The sequence below is a fragment of the Aplysia californica genome, unplaced genomic scaffold, assembly GCF_000002075.1.
Source record: "Aplysia californica isolate F4 #8 unplaced genomic scaffold, AplCal3.0 scaffold00027, whole genome shotgun sequence".
Taxonomy (NCBI): domain Eukaryota; kingdom Metazoa; phylum Mollusca; class Gastropoda; order Aplysiida; family Aplysiidae; genus Aplysia; species Aplysia californica.
Genome location: NW_004797297.1, coordinates 1941953 through 1968275, shown reverse-complemented (window position 1 = coordinate 1968275; position 26323 = coordinate 1941953). Strand labels below are relative to the sequence as shown.

General features: G+C 39.2%; 1 protein-coding gene across 1 annotated transcript; it reads right to left on the bottom strand.

Annotated features, from left to right (window-relative positions):
• Positions 1–1461: 1461 nt before the first annotated feature.
• Positions 1462–22106, bottom strand: LOC101858159 (malonate--CoA ligase ACSF3, mitochondrial). The gene is made up of 10 exons (XM_005091260.3): positions 21328–22106; positions 17414–18209; positions 17025–17142; positions 16398–16589; positions 15111–15286; positions 12290–12435; positions 10298–10417; positions 7297–7413; positions 6559–6737; positions 1462–4171 (listed from the first exon to the last, which is right to left on the bottom strand). Exons 2-10 carry the CDS (start codon positions 18193–18195, stop codon positions 3968–3970), a joined length of 2034 nt encoding a protein of 677 aa, XP_005091317.1. The 5' UTR covers positions 18196–18209; positions 21328–22106; the 3' UTR covers positions 1462–3967.
• Positions 22107–26323: the final 4217 nt, after the last annotated feature.

Genomic DNA, 26323 nt, shown 5'->3' with positions numbered 1-26323 from the left:
AAGGATAAAAGTAAAGATGTTTCCGCATCCGATCCAGACATTGGGGATAGCCTTGTTAGTGAGACAATTTCCTGGGCCTTCGGCATATTGTGGTAGGGTGGCCAGTTCCTTTCCACGTCACCTTTACTTACCCAACTCAGTCAGGTACCCATTACAGCTGGGTTGGCAGGAGGGGGCGAAAAAAAACTGTGTCCGAACCGAGGCTCGAACCCAGACTTTTCGCTTCGGAGACGAGTGCACTAACCGCTTCGCCACCACACCCCCTTTTCAAGGATAATGATGGAAAATTGCACACCATGCCCATTACTTCCCCTGGTCTGTGGCCCAGCACCTGAATTCCACAAACATGTTTTCAGCATTTTCAAATTCAGTCACCTGTCCAGACTAGCATCTCTGGTGTACCAGTTACGCTTTTCAACATGGCACAAAAAGATATGACGGGTTCAATTCTTGAGTAGGGTTGTTCGACCAGTTTATCTCTCTGTTAGGATGTTGCATCTCACTCAACCCAGATTATTCAAAGCAGCCCCCCTCTCAAATTATCTAAATAATGTTCTAGAGGTAAAACAATCACAATCATTCCCTGCCTGGCTTTGAGCACAAAATTTCAATTCATCTAGTCCACATAAAAGGCAACTCAAACCGGTGTTGTTACGACAAATCTGTGATTCAAGCAACCATGATCACCGGTAAATCTACCATCTATCAAAGGCCCCATGAGCCCCATAAATAAAGTAAGAAACTGAGTTACTGTATCTATTATATCTTGAAATTGTTCATCTTGAGGTTGACACTCACAGTAAATGCTTTTGTTACAAAACACTGTTGTTGGCAATAGCTACTGAACCTTGCTGCGGAACAAACAATATACATGTATGCACCATCCCTCAAAAATTTCATTTTAAAGACCACAAAAACAATGGACGGAAAATAAAATCTGTTTAGAAATACAAGCATTCTTTGCATAATTCAATGCACATGTACCTAAACGAACGACACCTGTAATCCTTTATCTGTATCTTGACCTCAAAGATCATCGGGGACTCAAGACAATGGAAGAAGAGACAACACCACGAGCAGCATATGAACAAGTTTGAAAAATTCTAACACAAATGTGAATGCTTTTTTTTTTCAATTAACAATCTGATTACACGTTACAGTATCATAATCAATTATTTATGACTTCAAAATCTTGGGAAAATGAGAAAATGAAAGACGACCCTTGACCCCCCAAACAATGGCCTCACATCTCAACAGGAGCAAGATGACATAATCAGGCCTACTCCCAGCACACACTCACACACATACACATGCACACATACATATGTGTCTATCTGCATTTGCGTGTGTGTGTGGGTGAGTATGTGAGTGCATGTGTGTGTAAGTGTGAGTGTGTGTGTTTTTGGGGGAGTGTATGTGCATATATGTATTATGCGTGTGTGTGTGTGCTTGAGTGTGTGTGTGCATACGTATTATGCGTGTGTGTGTGTGTGTGTGTGTGTGTTTAAGCTGAAAAAAACACCTTCAGTACAACAATATATAAATAGTTGCAATGTAGTCAGACTATCTGCACAGCAATTTGTCCAGACCACAATAAAACTACTTTTGTCATTTTTTTAAAAAGCTGACGAAAGTTCATCATGTTACAACAAAACTTGTCTTTGGTTCTGACATATTCCAAAAGTAAAATACCAGTAAGAATAAGCAGACTCACCAATGAAATCTATAACTAGGACAAACATATGGCTCCCCCCTTCCACCCCCTCCACATACTCCCCGCCCTTTTCTTCCTTCTCAATTATGTCTGACAGAAGGAAAGTTATATCTCCTAAATATCAACCACAGAAAAAAAATTCTGACATTTGTGCGAGGTCCAGAAACCTCCACTATGGAGAGTACTAAGAATCGCTGGTAGTGGTAGAAGATCTACCAGCTAAGTATGTGATTACATTATCTGTAATCCCCACAGTGCAAGTGCAAAAGACTGGTCACCGGTGCATATGACTCACCAAAATAAATATTTACAAAGCAACATGAATCTATAAACTCTGAAGCTTTTGAGAAGATTATGTGTGACACCATATTTACCTTAAAAGAAGTCTAGCGGGCTCTTAGCAGGCAAAATGAGCACATTGAGAGAAAACACAAATCTTAAACATTGACATTCAAAATAAAAACTTTAAAAATGTAATCACCTGATCATCGTGTTAAAGCCTTGCACTACCCACTCATGCAGCATACCAATTTAAAGCTAAATAAATTCTGCATTATCCGACAAATTAACATTTCATCTATGCTAAGAGACACCCAAGATATAGTCACTCAAAATTGACTTTTAAAAATCAGGTGTGTTGGCGCATGTAGGCCTATTGAGGGGCATCAACCGTGGTAGAATGGGCATGTATTGAATATCAAATGGAAAGAAAATATTATTGTCTCTGCAATGAACAGAATCTTCTGATAATAATAATACTTTCAAACAGAAGGAAAAACAGAGCAGGCACAAATATCACTCAAAACAAGGACTGAAAGTTACATGTGCTTATTAACATGATTTTGATTTAATTTAGAATTTATTGTTTTCACGTAGAGCTTGAAAGCTTTTTGGCACATGGACTGTGTTAGTTAGATTTTGAACATAATGATATGTCAGTGAGGCACAGAGGCCACAAAACAGCCATGGTTCAGGGTGGTCTGGGATGGAATAAACAAAACCTCCCTCGTGAGAATCACCTGATCGTTTCACTTGGTGGCCTACATTTCGCAAGTGCTGGAGTGTCATATCTTACTCTTAATATTTTCATTATTGTGTCATTCAAATAGACATCTCCATGCATAGCAAATCTTTTACTCACAGAGCCAAATGCCACTAGACAATTCTTGGAAAACCAAATCATATCAACGTTGGAGTGGTCACCAGTTAAGGGCCCCGATTTGAATCCTACAGGTACGTGAAACCCCATGACACAGTAGCTGAAATAAAACGACTTTGCTACAAATTCAGACCTTTTGTTTGCAATTCTCTGTGACATTTGGGATGAAATGACAGATAATTATGTCCAAAATTATATAGAGTCAATGCCAAAACTAATAGATCCCAGGCAAAATAACAATGAGCACATTTAATGTTAAGTCAAAATTTTGCACAGTATTTGTGATTGCTCTGTTTTCCGTTTTGTTTGAAACTATAGTAATAAAATATTGTTTTTTGAAGAAACAAAATTCTCGATTAATTGGCAATGCAATGTAGTCCATTCTAGCAATATTGATGCTCTTCAATACATGACATGCGCAAGCACAGTTTTAAGTTTCTTTGGCTTAGTTTTTTAAGGTCAGTTTGGAGTGACTATATCTCAAGTGTCTCTTACCATAGAAGAAATATATGTCAGAAGATGCAGAATTTATTCAGCTTTAAACTAGTATGCTGAATGAGTGAGCAGTGCAAGGCTTTAACACGATGACTGGGTGATTACATTTTCAAGTTTCTTTTGGACGCCACTGTATTACATAGGAACTTCAGTTATGGGTGTCAACTCTTGAAGATGTAGGCCATTGTACAAATTATAGAAATCATTTCAATGTATTCTAGATATACTCACATTCATAAATATTTGAAAACATTATTGTCAGTAAAATGTCATATTCATTTGTCACAGGAAAAGTAAGCATTGCTTTTTAAAACTTTTTGTCTTTTCAAACAACATGTCCAGTGCAGAAACTAACCACCATAAGGATAAAAAGACAAAATTTCTTACTTTAGAAGCAGAACTTGAGTCTTTAATCCAGAAAAAATCTGATTAACATATCACTAAAATCAGAAAAATGAAATCAGAATTTTCTGAGAACACCCTCCAAACAGGGGCAACTGTCACAGTTTTTTATATTTTATTTTGCAAGGGTTTTTATTTGGTTCACATTTTGACACTGAAGAGACAAGTAACACACACTTATATCCAGAAAGAGCACTTCACCAGCTTTGGTTGAGAAATTCGGGAAAGACTTGTTTAGTGAGCTCCTTTTTATTTACTTTTCCCATGGCATTCCGTGGAAGAGACTCAAGGCATTTGATCACAGTGGGAAGCTGGTAACTGGCAAGATGCTCCGACCCCCACTCACGTAGCTCTGACAGTTCTATGGTCTTGTCTCCTCCAATAACCAGCACTGCAGCAATCTGCAAGGATCAAGATTATATATATTATACGTGTGCGTGTGTGTGTGTGTGTGTGTGTGTGTGTGTGTGTGTGTGTGTGTGTCTGTGTGTGTCTGTGTGTGTCTGTGTGCGCGTGTGTGTGCATGTGTGTGTGTGTGTGCATGTGTATTTGTGTGTGCGTGTACTTGTGTGTGTGTGTGTGTATGTGTGTGTATGTGTGTGCGTGGGGTGTGTATGTGTGTGTGTGTGTGTGTATGTGTGTGTGTGTGTGTGTGTGTGTCTGTGTGTGTGTGTGTGTGTATGTGTGTTTGTGCATATTTAGTATAGTCAGTGACGATTAAGAAATCTTATCAAGGTGGAAGAAAAGTATAACAATTAGAGTAGACAAATCTCAAAATTACAAAAATAAACATCTGATTTCAATACGCTTCTAAGATAGATTGATGCAGACTTTGTCAACAAATTTCAATTTCAATTCTCTCAACATCCAGTTTACACACTTGATGCAATACTGCAAAGAAACATGCCCCAAAATTAGAGAACAATCAAATGAAATCAAGAAAATCGAAAGGCAAACTTTAAAATGGTTCCTAAATCTTTTTTTTGTGATGTTAGCAAATGACAATACACAGTGAAGAAACCTGATATTTGAACATTTGAGGATAAATTTTAGCTTCTTTATGAACTTTCAATTATACTGAAATTACATTTGTTCGTATCATAATAATTTATTAGGAAATTTTTTTAGAACATAGTCATTAACTGTAAATGAGCACCGGGACTAGTACAGTTGAACCTGTCTACAACCATCACTCAAGATCGCTATAAACAGTGTCATTACAGACCAGTGGCCATTATGGATAAGGTCTGTGTTATGGCTACTTACAAGACTTGACAAAGTCCACAGACGGTTTAAAACTGATACCTTTATTTCATCTTTTCATTTCATTTCCATCAAACTTGTTCTCTATCATAAGAAGAGCTTCTTTGTATTAATTGAATGTACACTTTGCAAAAATCTTTTGAGGTAAGTGAACGCTATGTTCAGGTCTTAAGGCCAGCTTGTCACAAATTTAACTGACCAGAGACAGGTTAGAGGATAGGAAAAATGCAATGATGTCACAGAACAGTGGCTATAAGTACAGGCGACAGCTATGTTCAGGTGAAGTGATCTTTAAGGCGGGGTGGACGGTCAATACGTAAAATGAAAATAGATTGCTGCATTACAGTAAAAATAAATTTTATTTTTATCAATTCGGTGCAGTAAAATTTAATTCAGTAATATTAATATCTTATGTTACTGGGACATAGATCTAAAAACCTTTTAGCTGTAGAACTTATAACAGCAACAAAGAAATGATAATTCCCTTTGAAAACTCACTGCTAGATGAACTGAGCAAATAAAGTACAGTCAAACCTGCGTAAAATGGCCACCCATTGTCAAGGAGAAAAGTGGCCGTATAAAACAGGTGGCCGTCTTAGGCAGGACTGGTCAAAATGAAGAAAGCAAACTATTCCCTTCTGAGGTCCAAACCTGGGCTGATCTCGGGATTACGACTACTGTAAGAGTAATTCAAGAGGGTTTTTGTTTTCTTTCAAAAAAGGGGGGTGGGTGGTGTAAGAAGTTTTTTTGTGTTGTTGTTTAGTTGGTGTAGCTTTGGGTTAGCTTTTTTTGTTGCCGATTTTGTGCAAGGGTATAATGAACGAAATAATGTTTTATGTAAGTAAGACAATGAAGACCGAGTGCCACAGTAAAACAAACACACGGGTCACCATCACTTGGAGAACGAGCGACGCATCTGTTACAAGTTCAAGTCAGTGCCCAAAGTAACTTTGTTACAGATTAGGTAAACAAAACAGTGACCGGTCACCTCACACACAATTTGTGCATGAATTGTGGGCGGGGCTTACAGGTTATGACGGATCACGTTTCCCTCACTAGCAGTTGAAAATTTATTGTTAGGCCTACCCAATGGTCAACTCGGGTAAACATTCATTGGAAGGACTAACAATAACGACAAGTGAATGAATTATGATGGCCCATCTACAGCGTGAGGGGCCAAATCAAAATTTATGACAAAACATCGGGTAATAAGTGACAACGCCTGGCCGCCTGAGGCAGGTAAATTTGACCGTGGGTTGATAAAATAAGGTGGCCGCGGCCGCGTTGGACATATAACCGTTTTACACAGTTAAATTATATAGAAAAACACAAGGGGGAAAATGGAAAATGGCCGTTTGTACATGTGGCCATATTATACAGGTGGCCGTCAAGGCAGGTTCGACTGTATCATCTTCACAAACACATATCTCGAAAAATAGTCAAATGCTAAAAGGTCCCAAAATCTCAACACTTTTCTACTTTTCAAGATTTCGCTTAGATTTACAGTACAGTGAGAAAATCTTACCTTCTGACCCCAGGTGAGGTCAGGCAAGCCAACCACAGCACAGTCCTGTATGTCCGGGTGAGCCAGCAGGTGGCGCTCCACGTCCAGTGCGCTGATCTTGTAGCCCCCGCTCTTGATCACATCCACTGAGGTGCGGCCCACGATTCTGTACGACTCGTCCTTGTAAATGACCGTGTCACCTTCGATTCATCAAAGTTGTAGAAGGCCATAAATGTCAACCACAAAAGAGAAATGTTTAAGCTTCTTCATTCAGTTTTATCAATTATAAGTGCTCAGATTATATCTTGAGCTAAGTATGAGATTGGATTCAAGTCAGAGATTTATTTTGGCTTCGTTTTGTGTGGACGTTTAACATCTGTATAAGCATAGCGAAGGACCTTTTGAGATTAGAGCAATAGGTCCTTGCTCAGGACACCAGTCTAAAATAAAAACTTTTCAAGGAGAAAGTTCAGGGTACCGATCTGATTTGAACCACTCGATGGATGGAGTTTGAACCATAGCCACTGCTTCAATCAAAGACAACTTCCTAAAAAATATCAAAATCAACTCTAGCAAAGCTGTTGTATCATCTTTTAACTCCTACTTTGACATTCAAATTTCAATGGCATCAACATCTCACTTTTTCTTTTTAAATTTTACACATTTAGGCCACACTCAGAAACTTGGTCAATTCTCTTTTCATCACCACAAGTGATCTATCATGGCTTTGCTTTTCCTTATTGACAGAGATGGATTTACCTGTTTTGAACCATCCATCTTTTGTAAAACTCTGCGCCGTAGCCTCTGGTTTGTTCCAGTACTCTCTGAACACGGATGGACCTCGCACCAGCAAGTCTCCCAGCTCCTCTTCTGATCCTGGAGAAAGCAAACAGCTCAATAGTTCTGGAAAACTAAATAACTTTAATATATATATTATATTCTAAATACAACTTACCAGCCACAATACAAACTTGTACTCATCTAGGGAGTACAGGTGTAACCCACCTAGCCACTAGTTTGAGACCTATGTCGATATTTCTCTATATTCAGAGTGTACGAGTGTAAAACACCCAGTCACTTCGAATAAGGCATGAAACATGTCACTTCAGAAAGGGTTAAGCAGAAAAAAAAAAAGATAATAATAATTCACACCAAAGTTAAATTACATGCACAAACATACGTTAAAACACACACACACACACACACACACATACACACACACACACTCACGCACACACACACACAAAAACATATACAACACACATACAGACACTTAAATACACACACAGACACTTACACACACAAGCACACACACACATACACACATACATATATACAAAAGTGCACACATGCACGCACATTCACACACACAAATAGGTTGACATTTTGACAACCTCTTCTTTCGGCAACAAATGTTTTAACCACTTTAGTCTTAGCACAAAATGTTCTAAAACAAGCATTGACTCAACCGACACACAGCCAATAAGTGACCAGAATGAGGAAAATATGTTCTACCAAAAGACAAAGTTAAGTTCACTTTCCAAAATCAATCCGGATTAAACCAGCACAAGAAATCTTGCCTGCATCAGTAGGTGAGGACCCGAGACATCCATATATAGATGGGGACAATCACACCACTCACATGAGCTTCTACAATGAACTCTATGACATGATGTATCTATTAGTCAGTTTTTTGCTTGCAGAATCAGGAGTTCAGCCTCTACAATACCTTTTATGAGACTGTACATCGTACCGATGTTTGAACATGACCAATGACAGCTGACAAAAGGGAGCAAGAGCAGTACAATAGAATTAGAGCAGTCATCCAGAACTAAAAACTTCAATATACCATCACTGTCACAAACCCTGCATTACAAGGTGACTAAACTTGCAGTTACTCACTTTTCTTACAACAGTAACTGAAGACAAACCTGTTCAAGATAACCACCCATTGTTGAGAAGAAAAGTGGCCATCTTATACGGGTGGTCTTTCTGGTCAGTTTCCATATATATGTAAGGCATCGTGGTGAAATCAGGCGCTCGTCAAAATAATGATATATAAGAAAATGACATTTTTCTTTCAGTTTGGAAAGAAATCTTTATTTTCCTTTTTAATTTTTGGCTCAGCGCCAGATCTGCCACTCTATGAACTCTAAAAATTAGGATTTCATAGTAAAAAAAATTACGATCTGGAGACAAAAATCGGGACCAACGGCAAATCAATCATAAGGGGCACTGGGGAAAGAAGGTGGGGGGGGGGGTCCCTGGTTCCCTTTTATGATGCAGGCGTGCAAGACAAAACTTTGGCAGGAATCACATTTGGGCCTCAAAGTAGAGGGAAAAAACTGATAGAGAGCATGTACTCGAATCAGACTTGGATAAACTGGGGGAGTGCAGGTTGCAGTGAGGCTGAAACGGGTAGTCTTGAAAATAGCTCACACATAACTCTACTCATCCACGCAAAAGGTGTGCGTTTTCATGCAGTAACGACATTTGACTTCAGTCGCATATACACTCACGGCACCCCTCAGCCCTAAAAACAATCGGGCCAAGGTTGTTTTGTTTTTTTTCTTATTCCTTTATCCTCAATTTGTACATGTATCAAGGCACGCACTTTAAGCCCAAGTGTCAAAACAATACCCCCACCCCATCCACCCTGTCGTCCCACACTAGTTAAGTCCTGTAAAACATCTCGACCAATGCGACAGGTGTGAATGATCTTTGTTGACCCCGACAGCCGACGGTCCCTGACACACACGCCACTCACACGTAGGAGGTCATGTCACGTGATGCGAACGAGTGTTTGAAAGTTCCACTAACAGGTCTTGATGATGGGCCCAACTAACCAGATTTCGGATGAAGCTTGATTACTTTTAGTCCTATGTCATAATTGTTACAGTAATCAGGCCATCATCTGAGAATTCTGGGTAACAAAAGCAAAAGTAGACCTTGAGAGTATCCAAGTCAGAATTCAAAATCGATTCTACTTCAATTTTAGTTGAAATAATGTGCGTGAGTCATCTACTAGATCTAACATTGATGTTTTAGAATATAGCGTTCCCAGTTCCTACCAATAAAAAGTCAAATCGGTGCTTCCAAGCAAAAAGATTGCAGAATTTTTTATTCTGGGAATCGGACGCAACAAACGCAACAACAAAAAATCATGACACACGCGGGAAAATTGGGATGCTTGAGATTTTGCGGAAAAAAATCAAGATATCACAATTAAATTGGAATGAGTGGCAGGTCTACTCAATTCCTTTAATGTCTATTTAAAAATATATTGCAGGGGGATTTTACTGAAAACACTGATTAAAGTCACAGAAAATGTAAATTTACAATTTTCAAGGACTGTAAAGCTTTGGAAGTCAACAAACTTTAACAACCATTTTCTCGATAATTTTACCACTGAAACCAGGTGACTCCCACCTCCTTCAATCGCAAATATTTCAAATTCTATTTTAGATAAATAGGTAAATTTTTCACAGAAAGCAAGACAAATGAACTAGCTTTAAGATGATACTAATAACTCCATAGGTCCAAAAATTGACAAGTGCCTGATTCTACCGCGTATGACACATACAATATAGAACCAATGCAAGTGGGAAGTGGTCGTTTGCTTAGATGATTGTCTTGGACAGGCGGTCGTTACAGTTAGAGCAGATTCAACTATATATATTCAGATTCCCATTTATCCACTTGCCTTAAACAAACACCACAACCATAGAGCAACAGTCAGAAGTTTAAAAATGCGGTTTACCAGGGGACACAATTGTATGCTTTGAATTTCCATCCGCAATGATGTCATATCCTCGGGGTGAGTACACATTAGGCTTGGAAATGCGAACCTCAACTTCAGGAAAAGGAAGACCTACAGCACCTATGGAACAAACAACAGTGACCTTCGAACTTTAGATTAAACCATTGTTTTTTTCATTCATCAAAATTCATCATTATATAATCCAAATATGCTCCAGGACATATCTTCTTGCTCAAATTCAAAGGAAAAAATTATCTAAGATTTTTCAAAATAAAATTCAACTCAAAATTTTCTACAAGATGACTCATGTCTTATCAATTGAACCCTTCAAAGAGAAAACTGACATTGACAAATCTAAGCTCAGTCTGGTCATTTATAATGTAAAATCACAAAGGAAAAATGAAACAGGAGTAAATATTTTGAGGTAGTGTGATACTACTTTAAAAACAGTATTCTGCTAACAGTCAAACAAATTTTGATCTACCAGTGTGGCATAGGATTTTTAGACTCTAACACGTTCACACAACTTACAATACTTATAGTGAAAACAAATATGTATTCACCACCAAAATGAAGAGTGACATCAGCGTCATACAAGGAAAAATCATGGAACATCTAATGGTTCTTGAAATTTCATAAATACATGCATACTTGTCAGTAAAATGAGATGCTTTTGTCCCAAAACTAGCTAAACTGGACAGGATACCGAATATTTGACAAATGATGTAGAGATCACATTTGGAAAAATATAAAGTACCACATTTTAAAAAACGCAAGGTAGAAATTGTCCATTAGATCTGCACATTCTCCTTACTGCTTCATTTTTTGACACTCTGTACTGAACAGTGGATTTAAACAGCGTAAAGAAAATGTTTGTCTCGACATATTTCTACAACACAAACAAAAGTCATGACACCAGCCACTTCTCAAACTGTAAGGAAAAGTAACACATCTCTTAACTCATTCGCTACGCCGCTCCCGGCAGCTCGAGAACTGATCTTCAATTCTAGCTTAGATTCTATTCCACTCCACATATCCATGTTCAAATAAAGGTCATAATATAATGTTGACTTCTGGGTCGAGCATTTGCACTGAAAATCGGAAATTTAGATTCAGTTTTGAAACGCGATTTCGTAGTTTATTCGACTTTGTTTTCTCGCGATGCCAAAATTATAGCCAGGACACCAGTCTTAGTAATTTTACACAACAAAATTTATCATTATTTTGCCCACTAAAGAAATGTAGGACTCTTTTTTATAATATTGATATGATTGGACTCATTTTGCCAATGCACTGTTATTAAGAAATCAATATTTTTTAGTGGTAGATCTAGATCTAGGTCTAGATATAAATTGTCAAAATATTTTTTTATCCCCAAAATCACTACTTTTGGATGAAATTACACAAAAAGTGCCCCTCAATACAGGTATAGGTTTATTCCAAATGCAATTCTGAATAATTCCATATAAGATACGAGTGGGTTTTTTCTGTTTTTGATCGTTTTTCAAGATGATAAATTTTTTTTTTTTTTTTCAATATTGGATGTTATGATCCAAATGTACAAATATTATGGAATGTATGTAAATAACTGCAAACTTTTCAATATTTTCCAGTTCTATATTCATTTATGGTTATTTTGATGAATCATTTGACTAGGTGCAAACATATTTTTCGAGTTTCACCAAAGATTATTAATTTATTATTTTCAAATTTTATCTGCATCCAATCAAAATTGTGTTGCATAATCGCCTCTTACAGGAACCAAATTTGAAAAATACATAAATAAACATTACAGATGTATTCTACAAACCATACTGAAAATATTGGTATATAATACGTTGATATTTATTTGAATTTGTGGTCCCAAAGACCTTTTAACTGCCCACTAGTCATCATCTCATTCGCCCTCCCGAAAAAAATTCATCCACAAGCCGAAAATAATACGTAGCGAATGAGTTAAGACATCTTCACTTAGCCAAAGATCTTTCTTACCAGGAACTCTTGCTCCATGCAAAGGGTTTGTGAGAGCCATTCCAATCTCAGTCATGCCATATCTCTCTAGCAGTCTGTGCCCTGATAGTTCAAGCCATCGGTTGCTGATTGGCTGAGGCAACGCAGCAGAACCACTCACCATCAATCTGTTGAAAATACATAACACGCTCTACTGGTTTAGTTAAAGATCTACTGCGCTACACGGCAATTTACCATAAGTCCCACATATTCAACCAGGGTCTTTCACAATATGACAGCCTTAATGCAGCTTAAGTCCCTACTGACTGACCATAGTAACGACAGTGCTGGGGGCATTTAGATCAAAGGCAGTGAGACGGGACTGTTTCCCCCCCCCCCTCCCACCCCTACCCCCTAGCACCAATCTGGCTGATGCCCTTAAACACATATATATATTGCAGAGGATAGAAGTATCTGAGAGTTTCCATGCCAAACTAAACCCACATTTACTCAACAAAAACATGTTGAGCATGCAGCTTCTTCCTTGTTCTTCCATGAATCAAAATATGTGAGGTTTTACATTATTAGCAGAAGGAAGAAAAAAAAATCAAGCCATCTTTGAAAATAAGTTGAAACTTCCACACACTCAAAGACCATACCATAGCTTTCAGCTAAAAATGAACTGACCACAGATAAAAATGAAAGAGAAAAAAAAAACAGGTTGGTTTAAACACTAACTCAGCTTGTAACACTTCTTTAGTATGAAATAGAAACAGGATAAATCTTTTTGGAGTAAGAATTTTGCGAAGAGAGAAACCCTCAAGTACATAGACTTCTGTAGCATCAACAAAGGAAAGAACAGCTAATTTTATCAAATCTATCAACACAATATAGACTAAAAAGCAGACAGACAACAACAAAAAAAAGAATTCTGAGGTCTTCCAAATAAGCTCTTTCTCCTTCTCTTCTGAAAGTAGAATATTAAAGCAGTTCATAATGTTCATTTTCTCTCTATCCCCAGTGACAACCAACCAGCTAAAGAACAACTCCACTCTGGGATACAGTGGCCAAAAATTCAGTGAGCACAAGGCGTAGCCTCATAAAGAATGCCATGCAATGTTGGTGCAACAGCTAATAAAGTAATTACAGCGCAGCTTTCTTTGTAAGACTCGTTAATCTTAGCTCAAAAATAGGATACTTCATTGTTATGTGTGTCATAATCAATAAGTCTTTACCAAGGGGTAAAAAAATTCTTGCTTTCTTTTTTTTAATTGAAGAGAGAGCAAAATGCTTCCATTCTCTCATACAACCACATTATCTCATATAACTAAAAAGCTGGTTCAAATACAATTTTATGTAATAAAATGTGTGCGTGCATGCAGGCATGCGTGTGTGCGTGCGTATGAGTGTGTGTGCGTGTGTGAGTGTGGTCGTGCATGCACACAAGCATGGGTGAGTGAGTGTAAATATGGTCCTTTTTAAGCACAAGGGGGCTATCCCGAAAATGTTTTGAGAAAATCGAAGGTAAAGTTTTTGGACCCTTGTTCGGTTTCTTTTAAAGACAAGGACAGTTTTTTCTATAACCTAACAAATATACACACCAATGAAACCAAACTTCTTCTATAGGTAGGGCAATGCCCACATTTGGTGTAGGTCAAGATTTCTGGAAACCTCCAAAATCTGGGTTAGCCCGCTTGTCCTTAAAAGGGACATTTGATTGATTTCAAAGAGTATGAACAAGTGTTAGCGAATAGGACAGAAAGTTTACATACTGAAATTGTTATCATGAACAAAAGCCATCTGACACCCACTTCTGACACAAATTAAAAGTTGTTAATGAAAACACAAGGTGTCCATTTCAAAATGGGATACATAAACAAACCTCGAGCAGCCAAGGGTAATTGATTTTTAGGATACCGTTTAATAGCTGCAGTACATAATCCACAGTGCTCATTTGCATAAGCCCTTGAGTTCAGAGGCCGCACACTGTTCAACCCTCTCAGATTACAGTAGTTATGAAAACATGCTGAGAGGACAACTCACTAACACCATGCAGACAAAACGTGAACTACAGAGTTCCACAAATTTTCATAGGACAGTAGCTTGAAAGTTCTTTGAAACTAAATTTTCTCCCATAGCTAAATATCAGGGGAGTGAAAGAATAGAAAAATTCCCTGGTGCGCACTGACAATGACTTCACAAAGCTGGAACCTAGCCACGCACTTTTACATGAAAGGGAAACTCAAGACCATACCACCATGCCAACATTTCTACCAGTCTAACTAAAACTAGTTTAAAACTATTGAAGTCCTGTCTGAGAATGCACATTTTTAAAGATTTAATAGTCTGAGAGCCAACAGTCTAGTAACAAATCTAAAAGAAACTAAAAGAAACAAAATGTTTCAAATTCACCGGGAGTCACGTCAGAGGCAAAATACATCATACAAGTCTGTCACGCTGTCAGAATGAGACTCAAGTAACTGATGTAACAGACTAAATCATCCCTTGCAACACAAGTTTGTATGTTGATTTGCAATTTCGAATGGTATTAACATTTTCAGAAGCAGAAGAAAATTTTTTATTAATGAAAAACAGAGGAAACCAAAAATATAACATAAAAAATAAATTTGACACAGAAACTTTACAGTTGTTGTTATCAATCCAGAGAAGTTTACCTGACTGTGTGACAAAAGACCTGCGCAGTCCTTTATGAACCAATGATTGAATCACTGATAGTCCCCAAGTATAAGGAAGGAGAAGGAGAAACATCTTCTATCTTGCCTCCATTTCACACAAAACAAGTTTTTTTTAGCAAAGAGACAAGAGCAAAACTGAAAATACATCGAAGAAACTGAACTCTCACCTAAATTTAGAAGACAAAGTTTCTCGGACAAAGTCCACTGTCAAGCCGGTTTTTGAGTTTGCCATGTTCTCATCAAAGTACTGGATTAGCTTAGCATAGACAGTAGGGACTGCCATGAACACATTGATATTCTTGTCAAGACCGGGCACTTTTGGTGAAGTCAGAGTATTCCAAACCTGCAGAGAGAAAGAAAAGGTTACCAAAAAAAAAGATCAGTGGCCCAAGAAAAACTAAATGTAAATTAGTTTTGAGCTAAAAACCGGAACAAGCAACAGTAAGTACAAAAACGGCATGTGGCTACTTCTGAGGTTAGGGACATTAATTCCTTGTAAGAAAACAAGTCGTGTACTGTCACACCTACTTTAACTCACTTGAACCAGAGCTATTTTTCACGCAACAACCATTGCAGCCCGACACTTTTGGGGTATATAGAAGTGTCAACCACAAAAAGACTGTGAATGCCATCATAATTTTTTAATTCAACAAGAGAAAGAAGGAAATGCTCTCAAAGAAAAAGAAAACTGAATCTAATTTGTCCAAATAGTTTTTATTTTATCAATATTTTGAAATAGCAATGTTTGGGGGTTATGCAATTTTTTAGGGCGCCCAATTTATAATAAAATCATCTATCGCAAAGCAAGGGTGACTGACTTAGTTCATTACAGCTCAAAAAGTACTGCACATAACTTAACCAAAGTTTTAACAAAACGGAACAGGTGGGTCAGCTGTTGGCTCACCGCTTCCCGTAACTTGTAACCAAAAAACACTGGAGATAACAATAGATAAAGCGCATCCCGTAAATACATGGAATTAGGCCACTGGGCCAGCGGGGCGTCCTGTTAACACATGGAAATAGGCTCAAGTGAGTTAAAGCCCACTTGTCCTGTACAAACAACCATTTCTCGATTCCCTCCTTGCATTACCAGATATCTGAATTATAACATGGATGGACAACATAAAAACATGGACTGGCCTGGATATAGCAGAATGTGCAACGGCAACTCCCAACCATGAAGGATGGACGGTCATTACACATCAACCTCTGAGTCAGAGACGACACCTCCATGTATCCAGGTATCCACGTATTATTTTTTCTAATATAATAATACAGTCCAAAATGTCCATCTGTCAAAAACAACCACTTTTCACCTCGACAATTGTTGGTCATCTTGGACTATTTCGACTCTACACAAAAATCAGTTCTTTTGTAGGTTCAACCCCTGACCTCAACTGGGAAAAGAAAAAGAAAAAGAAGAAGAAAAAAAACCCCGGAGAATAAGTCCCTACCTGGCCAGGGTCAAACTTTGGCTCCATCACACAGGTGGCACCACATGCCAGGGGAGTGAGCAGCACGTTGACAATACCATGGACATGATGCAACGGCAGCACATGGAGGATTGTGTCCCTTGACGTCCACTCCCAGCTTTTGATCATGCCTCGTGTCATGGCCGCCAGGTTTCCATGAGTCAGGACCACACCCTACACACAACAAAAACGCCATTTGATAAAAACAGTCAAGTCATCAATCCTGTCAAATAGAGACATCTCCTTTCCCTCTGGAAGGGGAGACCCTCAGCTCCAGGGAGTGAAGTAAATCAAAGCAATCAAATTTGGGAATAAAAACAGACAGCAAAGTGTTTTATAATATCTATACATTTCTTTGGGACAAAAATTCTTATTCAAATTAATTCTTTTTTTTTTTAGTTCTGAAAGCTACTAAATATACTTAAAATTTGTTACCTTGTCATACTCAAGTTTTCTGACTAACAAATTTATTCAAGATATTACTTTTATCTCAGAACTTAATCAGACTACACAATAATTTAATTTCGGATCCCAGTCCAAGATTTCTGCTTAAACTTCAGGTAAAAGAATGTTACAATCCAGTATATGAGCTTCATACTCAAAGTTTACCTTTGGTGGTCCAGTCGTCCCACTAGTATATACAATCAAAGCTGGCTTCTTCAAAATGAACTCCTCTGAACGATCAAACCAACGTTTCTTTCTTTGCTCAAACATCCTTGTGATCTGCCTGAGAAGAAAAAAAACACAATGCAGTCTTCTCCAATACAAAAGAAGTACACACACAGTTTGACAAACTTAGTTTCCATGAACCACGAATTCCGAACAAAGTAACAAAGTGTACCAAAAGACATAAAGCCAAACAAAGTTTTGTGAAATAGAGTGCAATTATTGTATCTATTGCTTAAACTAAATCCATGTTAAAGTCAAGAGATCTGAAAATACCAAACATTACAGAATGGTAGCATAACTGGAAATACACAGTTAAACTAAACACTTACTTTGGGTTTGAAGCATGATCAGACTGGAACCATCTGTTTTTCTCATATTCCTCAGAGTACAGTTCTCTTGACAAAGTCTTGACCGGGACATTCAGCTTCTGTGAAATAGGGGTGATTTTGTCGACAAATCCCTCCGAGGCCAAAACCAGGGTACACTGAGAATCCCGCAGAAAGTATTCCCACTCCGAGGGTGGGTGAGTCGAACACAAAGGAACTGAGACACCATTGACAATCCATGTCGCATACTGACCAATCACATAAGAGACACTATGATCTGTTAGGATGGCTATTCTCTCACTATTTAGTTTCATATCGTTTTCTGCATTCCTGAAAGCAAGAATGTCAGTGGCCAGATTCATACTATGATGAAGAACATCAGCATAAGTCAAGCTCCCATCTTGGTCAATGACTGCAGGGTGCTTGAGGTATTTTTCCGCATGAAGAAAAACAGGAAGATGAGACTGAACTGTGTCTTGCGAGTGAACGGGGCGGCCAAGAGATGTAGAGAACTGTCTGGCACTGACTGTATGTCCTTGACCCACGGCTTCTTGTGAGCCAGACTTGACCACAGCTAGGACTGAGGAGATGTTTCTCAGACAGAGAGTGCTCCTTGCTCTTTCCGTTCTCATGATCAAATTTATTTCAAGGGGCTTGCATTTCAAAGAGTTTGAAGAGGAAGTTCTTAAAGCTTTGAAGTTCAATAACCATGCAGGTCTAAGAGACTTGTGCAAGAGCCTGCATTGGCAGGAATGATGAACAATTGTTGCCAGTGGGACAGCCATGACACATCGATTCCCTATAAATGAGAGAATACACAGAGCAATATATTTCAGGCACAGTGGAAGAAAAATCATGAGACTTTAAAATAAAATTAATTTATCACTGTAAAGAACAAAAACAAGTATGGGAAAATAAGTCAGTGTGTGATTTTCTTTTCCTTTGGTAACTGCTTACCATAGAGGGAAAGTTATTATACAAATAAGAAACCATGGTCAAACTTTATTTTTTTGTCCTGTAAAATATAATGGTTGGCAACCATTTAATTATTATGTACTCCAAATTTAATAGGCAGATCCTTCGGAGTTTCTTCCTCAATAAGATCTCTGCCTTAATCAACACATGGGCAAACATGACATTATAAGGATGGAGATCTTCAACTCTCGGACCTCAATCAGCTGTTGGTGACTGCAGCAACAGACATCTAATACTAAAGATTCTAAATAGAACTAGGATCGGGTGGGTCAATTTCACAATATCCAATTAGTGACCTTGCTTCTTGCTCTCCTAGTCTCCTCTATAAGATACAGAAACATAGCTTCCCGTTCACACGTTGGGCGAATATGTGATTTACAAGTAAAATGTTGTTTCACAAATAAAATTATTAAAAACCAACGTCATCATAATAGTTCCCCCTCATCATATGCTTGATGCAGTGCAGTGTAAAAATCTAGTGTGGGGGTTTCATTTGATAGTCTCGATTCATGGGTTCAGTAATTAGCAAGGTCCACACCTGTGACTTTGTGTTCATTTATACACGTTTATTTACTTTTTTTAAAAACCAAAGTTATTTTGCTGATCAGAATAGGCAATAAAAATATGCTACTTGAAATCAATACGCTTTCAAACTTCGGTTCCCTTGCACTCCCATAACTAGATCTAGCTACTAAATCCCAAGTCAACAAGTAGTTTTTCTCGTTACATTTAAGTTGGGTTTTTTACAGGGATAAGAAGAGACAATAAAAAAAAAGATGAATAAGGACGTGCACACAGAAAGAAGGTAAGTAAAAGAATCTCAAAGTACAAAATATCATAAATGTAAAACCAACATATTTCTTAAATAAAAAAGCATTGCAAGGCAACAAACAAAAGAGGCTATAGTCACCCAGCTTATCACCAGAAGAATTTGCATCCATTACCCTGATTCTGAAACACCCAAATCAAAAGCCTGCCCGTTCCAATTGCTCACATCACATACTCCGCTAGCCCCGAACCCCTTCCTTTTATTTGTAGGCTACACTTTTTTGTTGGAAAGCATAACAATTAAATCTACAGTTGAACACAGTAATTATATAATAGAGAGTGGCTTGTAGACTTGAAATGGTATTATATTGCTAAGAGGCTTAGCAGATTACATGTCAAGAATTTGACTTGGCAAATAAAAACCTATTTCTCGTCATCTTATGAGCTAATTTTCTGGAGACTCATCAAGGTATCAGTTCATAAACTTAAACATAACTATTTAACAGAGCTCTTCTTTCATATCCACAAAGGGGACCAAGAAGCCCTTTTAAAGGAAAGGGCAAACCGCCTCGCCCTGACCCGATCCCCCAATAGGCACCCCATGCTTTGTCTGAATGCATATATATATATATATATGTAAATGACATTATTTTATCACTTATTTTCGTTTGCAATACATTTTTTATGTAAGATGTGAAAAGTAAAGTACATATGTACTTGCATAGTAGATCTAGATCCAATGTTGTCTATCCGTACATGCACCGGGTACTTCCATTTTATCTCCTTGGATTATACCTCGCATTGATACACTTCAAGTAGGGCCTATACACACATGCGACTAAACGTAGAACGACGCAAACTATTTTGGCGCTTTTTCGGTAGTTCCCACCCCGCAATTGTTATTCACCAGTTTTGGCCTCAAGAGAGGGGGGTTTCAGTGGGGGCTTGCCCCCCTGTCCTAATAAAAATGTGGTGGGGGGTTTCAGGGGGGCATGCCCCCCTGAATTTTACCATAATTTGATGTTTTGCACTTGTTAGGTTTGATATCTTAGCTCACATCAAACGTACAGATCTCGATGTAGGTCAGGCTCAAAATATAAGGGGGGTGGGAACTACCGAAAAAGCACCATTTTGGGTAAGGCAGCCATCTTGTGCGACGTCAGACTGGGATACCCCTCCAATCACATGACAACATGATCTAAACATATGCCAACCGCATGGCACCAAAGATCGTGTATACATAGGGCAATTTTAGTGCGCTTTATTGTCTTTGCATTTACCGTGTTTCAATTTCAAGCATCACCATTCTTACGGTTCTGAGCATCAACGATCTTCCATCACCAGAGCATGGCTGATGTGCTGCAGTTAGCCGCAAGTGAGAAATTTTACCGTGCGAAACACATCGATATGGACAATATGTCAAGCCACTGACCCAACATGTCATTCCATGCGGAAACAGTACCTCCAAAGATTCTCTACTGTATCGTGTGTATACAAAATCTGGTGCTTTTTCGGCAGTTCCCACCCCCCTTATATTTTGAGCCTGACCTACATCGAGATCTATACGTTTGATGCGAGCTAAGATATCAAACCTAACAAGTGCAAAACATCAAATTATGGTAAAATTCAGGGGGGCATGCCCCCCTGAAACCCCCCACCACATTTTTATTGAGGCCAGGGGGGCAAGCCCCCACTGAAACCCCCCTCTCTTGAGGCCTAAACCGGCTAATAACAATTGCGGGGTGGGAACTACCGCAAAAGCGCCCAAAATCTTTGGTACCTCCACGGCCTTATAAAAATAGTCTGCGGGTATCCCAGGTAGTGATGACATCACATTACTAAAACTAGCAGCCAATCAGGAAAATGCGTCATTCTACTTTTAGATTTAGATCTAGATTATATCTACCTCTAGAGTCTAGATCTAGATCTAGATTCTAGTCGCATGTCCTCTATACCATGCCATCAAAATATCAATTCTGATCTTTAGACTTTAGTCACTTTAGACTCAAGACAGCATACCGTGTAGAGGTGTAACTGTAACAGTGTATCACTTCCGATGTTCAGACAGCAAGCAGTGGAAAAATCAACTACGATCTTCAGACGGCAGGCCGTCGAAATATTTCTCCCCAATTAATAATACAATAGGCCTACTAATGAGAATCTTATCATCATACCTTGTCACTGTGCCTTGTTACGTCTTAGTCTTAGTCTTAGTATACAGCTCTTCTATTCCGAATTCGCCAACTGATAGGCCCACACACACAACTTAAAGAGATGAAAGGAAGAATTTACAAAGTGCTTATAACCCTGCATCAAAAATAAGAAGGGCGAATTAAAGCTTTTTTTAAATTTCTTTCAATCTAGCTGTGATAATCGCAAAGTCACTGACAAAGTGGTTAGGCTAGCCTAGAATTGCAGAACATCAGAATGACTGCTAAATGCTAAAGTCTGACGGTGTGTGACAGTTCATAACAGTATAAAATTATGAATTCATAGAATGAGTATCCATTATTTATTTTAACTACATTGTAATTTAATTTAGATCGATTTGAGTAGATCTACGTGTACGGTCAAAGTACTGTAAAAAAAAATTTTTTTAATAACAAACTGTCTTCTATTATCATTCAGATGCTATTACTGAAAATGTGTCCGACTTGTTTCCTTCTACAAAAACTAAATGTATGAATCCCCTACGTGTAGGGCCTATAGAACCTTGCATTTCTCACTGCCTCTTCCATCTTTATCTTTTCATTTCAAACTGTTGAAGGTAACCATCGAAACCAGCAGCAGCAATTATAATGTGTCTACAGTGGACGAGTAGTTTGTAAGTTCAGCCTCACAATAACGCTGTCAAACATGCTTTTGTGAAACGGTGTCTATATGGATGGTTTGTGCGGGGTGTTCTTGAGCAAGACAAATAACCCGAGCTAAAACACACACACACACACACACACACACACACACACACACACAGAGAGAGAGAGAGAGAGAGAGGGAGAGAGAAACGGGTGCTGCACAGAGCGACCGTGCACCAGCAATAAATGTGTGTGTTGTCTGTTTGTTCCAGTATCTATATATCATTTTTTTTTTTTATTATATATACACAGAAGACTCGAAATCACGCATCCGTTGAACTGTGCCTGTTTTTTTTTCTGTTTTTTTTTTTAAATCTTTGTAAGTAAATTACTCGAAGCTCGAACACAAGCACGGAATAGTCGAACTAAGTACGCCGCCGTAGAGGTCTAAAGTCAATGTCCTTCGGGATGCACTTGATACGAACTAAATTTAATACATGTAATGATAGGGCCTACATGTAATTTTTTTACGGGAAAAGGCAAGGTAGGTAAAATACATTCCTCCCTCCATAGAAGCAGCTAGATGTGCTATTTTTAGCGTCCTGCTCGACACACACACTCACACACACACACACACGCACATCATGGAGCACCCCATTTTTCGTTTCACCATGGCTTCAACTTCAACTAGAACAAAGCATAACAACAACTAACACTTCCAGTCTAGATCTACCCCGCTGCTGCTCCTCAGATCACTATCACGCTCATTGCTGGCCCCGGCGGTCTGAGGGAAAATGGGCGGACTTCACATACGAACTGCACATTCTCATCTCTGCCCCACTTACTCATCAAAGGGCCCTACCGTAGCAATCTTTGTTTCTTCCTCGAACTACGGATCCCTCGAACTACCGAGGCTGGTCCCTGCTTCTTCTTCTTCTTCTTCTTCTTCTCCTCCTCCTCCTCCTCCTCCTCCTTCTTCTTCTTCTTCTTCTTTTGGACCCATCACCGATTTTGAAACGAGAGAGCATGTGATGCTTCAGCCTGTTGTGTACTGTTCTGAGTCTAAAAAGATTATCACTTGGTCGGCTCTTGAGCTGGTAGATTGGGTCCTTTCTTCTGTGTTGTGGGTGCGTTTCGTTCCATTGGGCATGGATTGCTGACTTAATGAGTGTTTCCTGGTAGTTGATATGCCAAAACTATCAACCTAATAAGCCATGCAAGCAAAGTGATGCTGAAAAGTTATACTGAACCGACTGAGATATCAGGAAGAAGAAATAATTGCCGAAGAGTAAGCCAGGTTCAGGCATGGAAGAAGTACAACAGAACAGATATTCAACCCCAGAGTTCTGTGCGAGAAATACAGTCGACACAAGCAAGGCATCTTCCTTGTATTCATTGATTTTTTTAAAAAGCTTTGGATTGCGTGTGGCGTGATGCGTTGTGGGCAACCATAAAGAAATACAACATGGGCCAAAAGTTGAAAGAGTCGATCCAATAACTATACCAAAAAAAAAAAAAAAATCACCAGTGCAGTCCTCGCCCAGGGGAAAATAGGAGAATGGTTTCACACTACTGTCGGAGTGCGCCAAGGTTGTTAGCTATCGCCTACCCTGTTCTACATCTTCCTTGAACGAACCATGTCTGATGTTCTTGAAAATCATACGAGTACAGTCAGCATCGGTGGACGAACAGTTACTAACCTCAGGTTTGCAGATGACTTACTGGTAAAACAACTGGATGAAACATCGACCAGATATGGTATGGAAATTAGTGCCGAGAAAACATAAATGATGAGAAATAATGACGAACCAATTAAAACCAAAATTACAGTCAATGGTCAACAGCTTGAAACAGTTGACCAGTTCAAGTACCTTGGTACCATCATCAGCAAAGAATGATCCAAGCCAGAAGTCCATGCAAGAATTGCACAAACAACATGGGCACTTACAATACTAAGACCATCGAAAGATCGAAACATGTCAGTCAATTCCAAAATCAGACTACTCTATGCCCTCGTCATCTTCATCCTTCTGTATGCTTGCGAATCATGGACCTTGACGGCAGAGCTTTGGAGGAAGATCCAAGCAGCCGAAATGAGATGCGTTAGACGACTCTTTGGTATCTCATCATATAATGACCACGTCACAAAATAACGAGGAAGTGCGCAGTAGAGTGAAACAACATATCAGCTACTTAACTATTTAGACTTGCTGTCTACTGTGAAGCGAAGAGAAATGAATAGGTATGGTCAGGTAACAAGATCGTATGGCCTATCGAAGACCATTCTTCAGGGAACTGTATAGGGGAGGAGAAAGAGAGGAAGGCAAAGAAAGAGGTGGACCGTCAACATTGCGGAATGGACTCGAAAATCCGTCGCCCAAACTCAGGCGCTCGCAAAAAAAACCCCAAGAAAAGTGGAGACATCTGATGATCTGACCAGGCTCTCTATCACTATCAGTGTAACAAGATCGTATGGCCTATCGAAGACCATTCTCCAGGGAACTGTATAGGGGAGGAGAAAGAGAGGAAGGCAAAGAAAGAGGTGGACCGTGAACATCTGATGATCTGACCAGGCTCTCTATCACATAGCGCCTCTACGAACCTCGTGGATTATATTATTAATTATAATGGGATCAGTAAGCAATAAAAGTTAAAAGTAGGGTCTGGGATGGGTTTGTTCCATTTGTCCTCCTTCCCTCACCAATTCGTCGGCACATTCATTTCCAAATAATACGAGTAACGGTACTATGTCGACGCGCCTGGGAATCCATTGCAAGACAACGCTGCTGGCTGTAGAGTTTAGTGCCATGATAGCTCTTGTTAGGGCGTTGAGTTCAATACTCTGGTTGTTCTCTACGGATTGTAGGGCTGATTTTGCGTCGTTCAAAAGTACCACTTTCACGTTGTGTGTGGCCTCCCTGTTTCCAAGCACCTTGGCTGCCTCTTGGGGAGCTTCTGTCTCTACCCTTTTCCCTGTTGGTATGCTGATGCTGGAATTTATTTATTCGTCAAGCCACTCTATGTAGGCCAAGATACCTTCACCTCCGTCTTGTGTTGCTTCCATGGATGATCCATCGGTGAATGCTCTGATCTACTGATCTGATGGGTAGGTCTACTTTTCTCTGAGCATGACTTGGGACAGGTGGATATTGCTCCTTTGTAGACAATTATTAATTCAATAGCCGGTCCCGACGGATTCGAGCTATCCCTGGTATATATATATTGCTGTTGTAGTTGGGTTTTTTTTGGGGGGGGGGGATGGTTGGCAGGTGGTTTGGTTGTTTTACTGCTGTGATACGGTCATATGAGCGCGTGGGACATATTAATATTAATCATTTTCAGTTTGGTATGAATTATTTCAAATTTTGCCCGGGAGGCGACCGAAGCCTACTCTTATAAATTTTAGGACCACAAAGGGATCTTTAAATTTAACGTGGGCAACTTGCACTCGGGACCTCAGATTTTTTGCCCTTATCTGAGAAGGCTAGGTGTCAGAATATTATATCTTACCTACACTAAGATAAGTGGTGAGGCTGAAAGGCAGCAACGAGAGGGAGAAGGAGCCAAGAGATAGCAGTAGGAAGACAGCAGAAAGAGTCAGGAGCCCAGAGAAGGGGCCAAAGGGGGCAGAAAGTTTCTTTTTCTTTTTTTTTTTTAGAAAAGGTCCGAGTTCGGAACAAATGAATCCAGTTAAGAGGCTTCTCACATTATCTCTTTCCCTGTGCATAAGTTGTAAATGCATTAGTAGCACAAGGGCTGAGAGTAAATTATGTCATTTAGACGGACGGAGGGAGGAGGAGGGGGGAAAGAGATAATACAGAAATAACCCCCCAAAAGTTTAGAAAGACTACATGGGTATTAGTATAAGTAGGGAAGCACAAAGACAATCTTACAGCCATGCAGTGGCCAGGAGGGCGAGAGAACAACAAAAACAGCCATGAAAATGGGGAAGCAATACCTAACACAGACTTGGCAATTTTTAAAAATAAAAACAGAACAACTTGACTCTCCCTCACAGCGGGTCAAGATGGTGGGCATTGTCCAAGTAATCCCTCTCCAAACCCTTCACACCCTTTTCCATATTCAATACATTTAAACTATTCAAAGTAGATCTGCGACAAAAGTTGTAGTGACTTACCTGACACTTATGGGCTTTGTTCTATTACATGTACGATGGAGTCCGTTAAAAATGAACTCTTTGGGATCAGAAAAAAAGTGTTCACTTTATTCGAGGTTCAGTTTAACCATTTGGTAGGGTGGAGGCCTAGAAACAATAGCTATGCGCAGTGGTGGGTCCAGGGTGGAGGTGGGGTAGGGAGACAACACAGTGGGTGAGCCTAGACTAGAGCTTTTTCTTTCGCCAACGCCAAGCTGG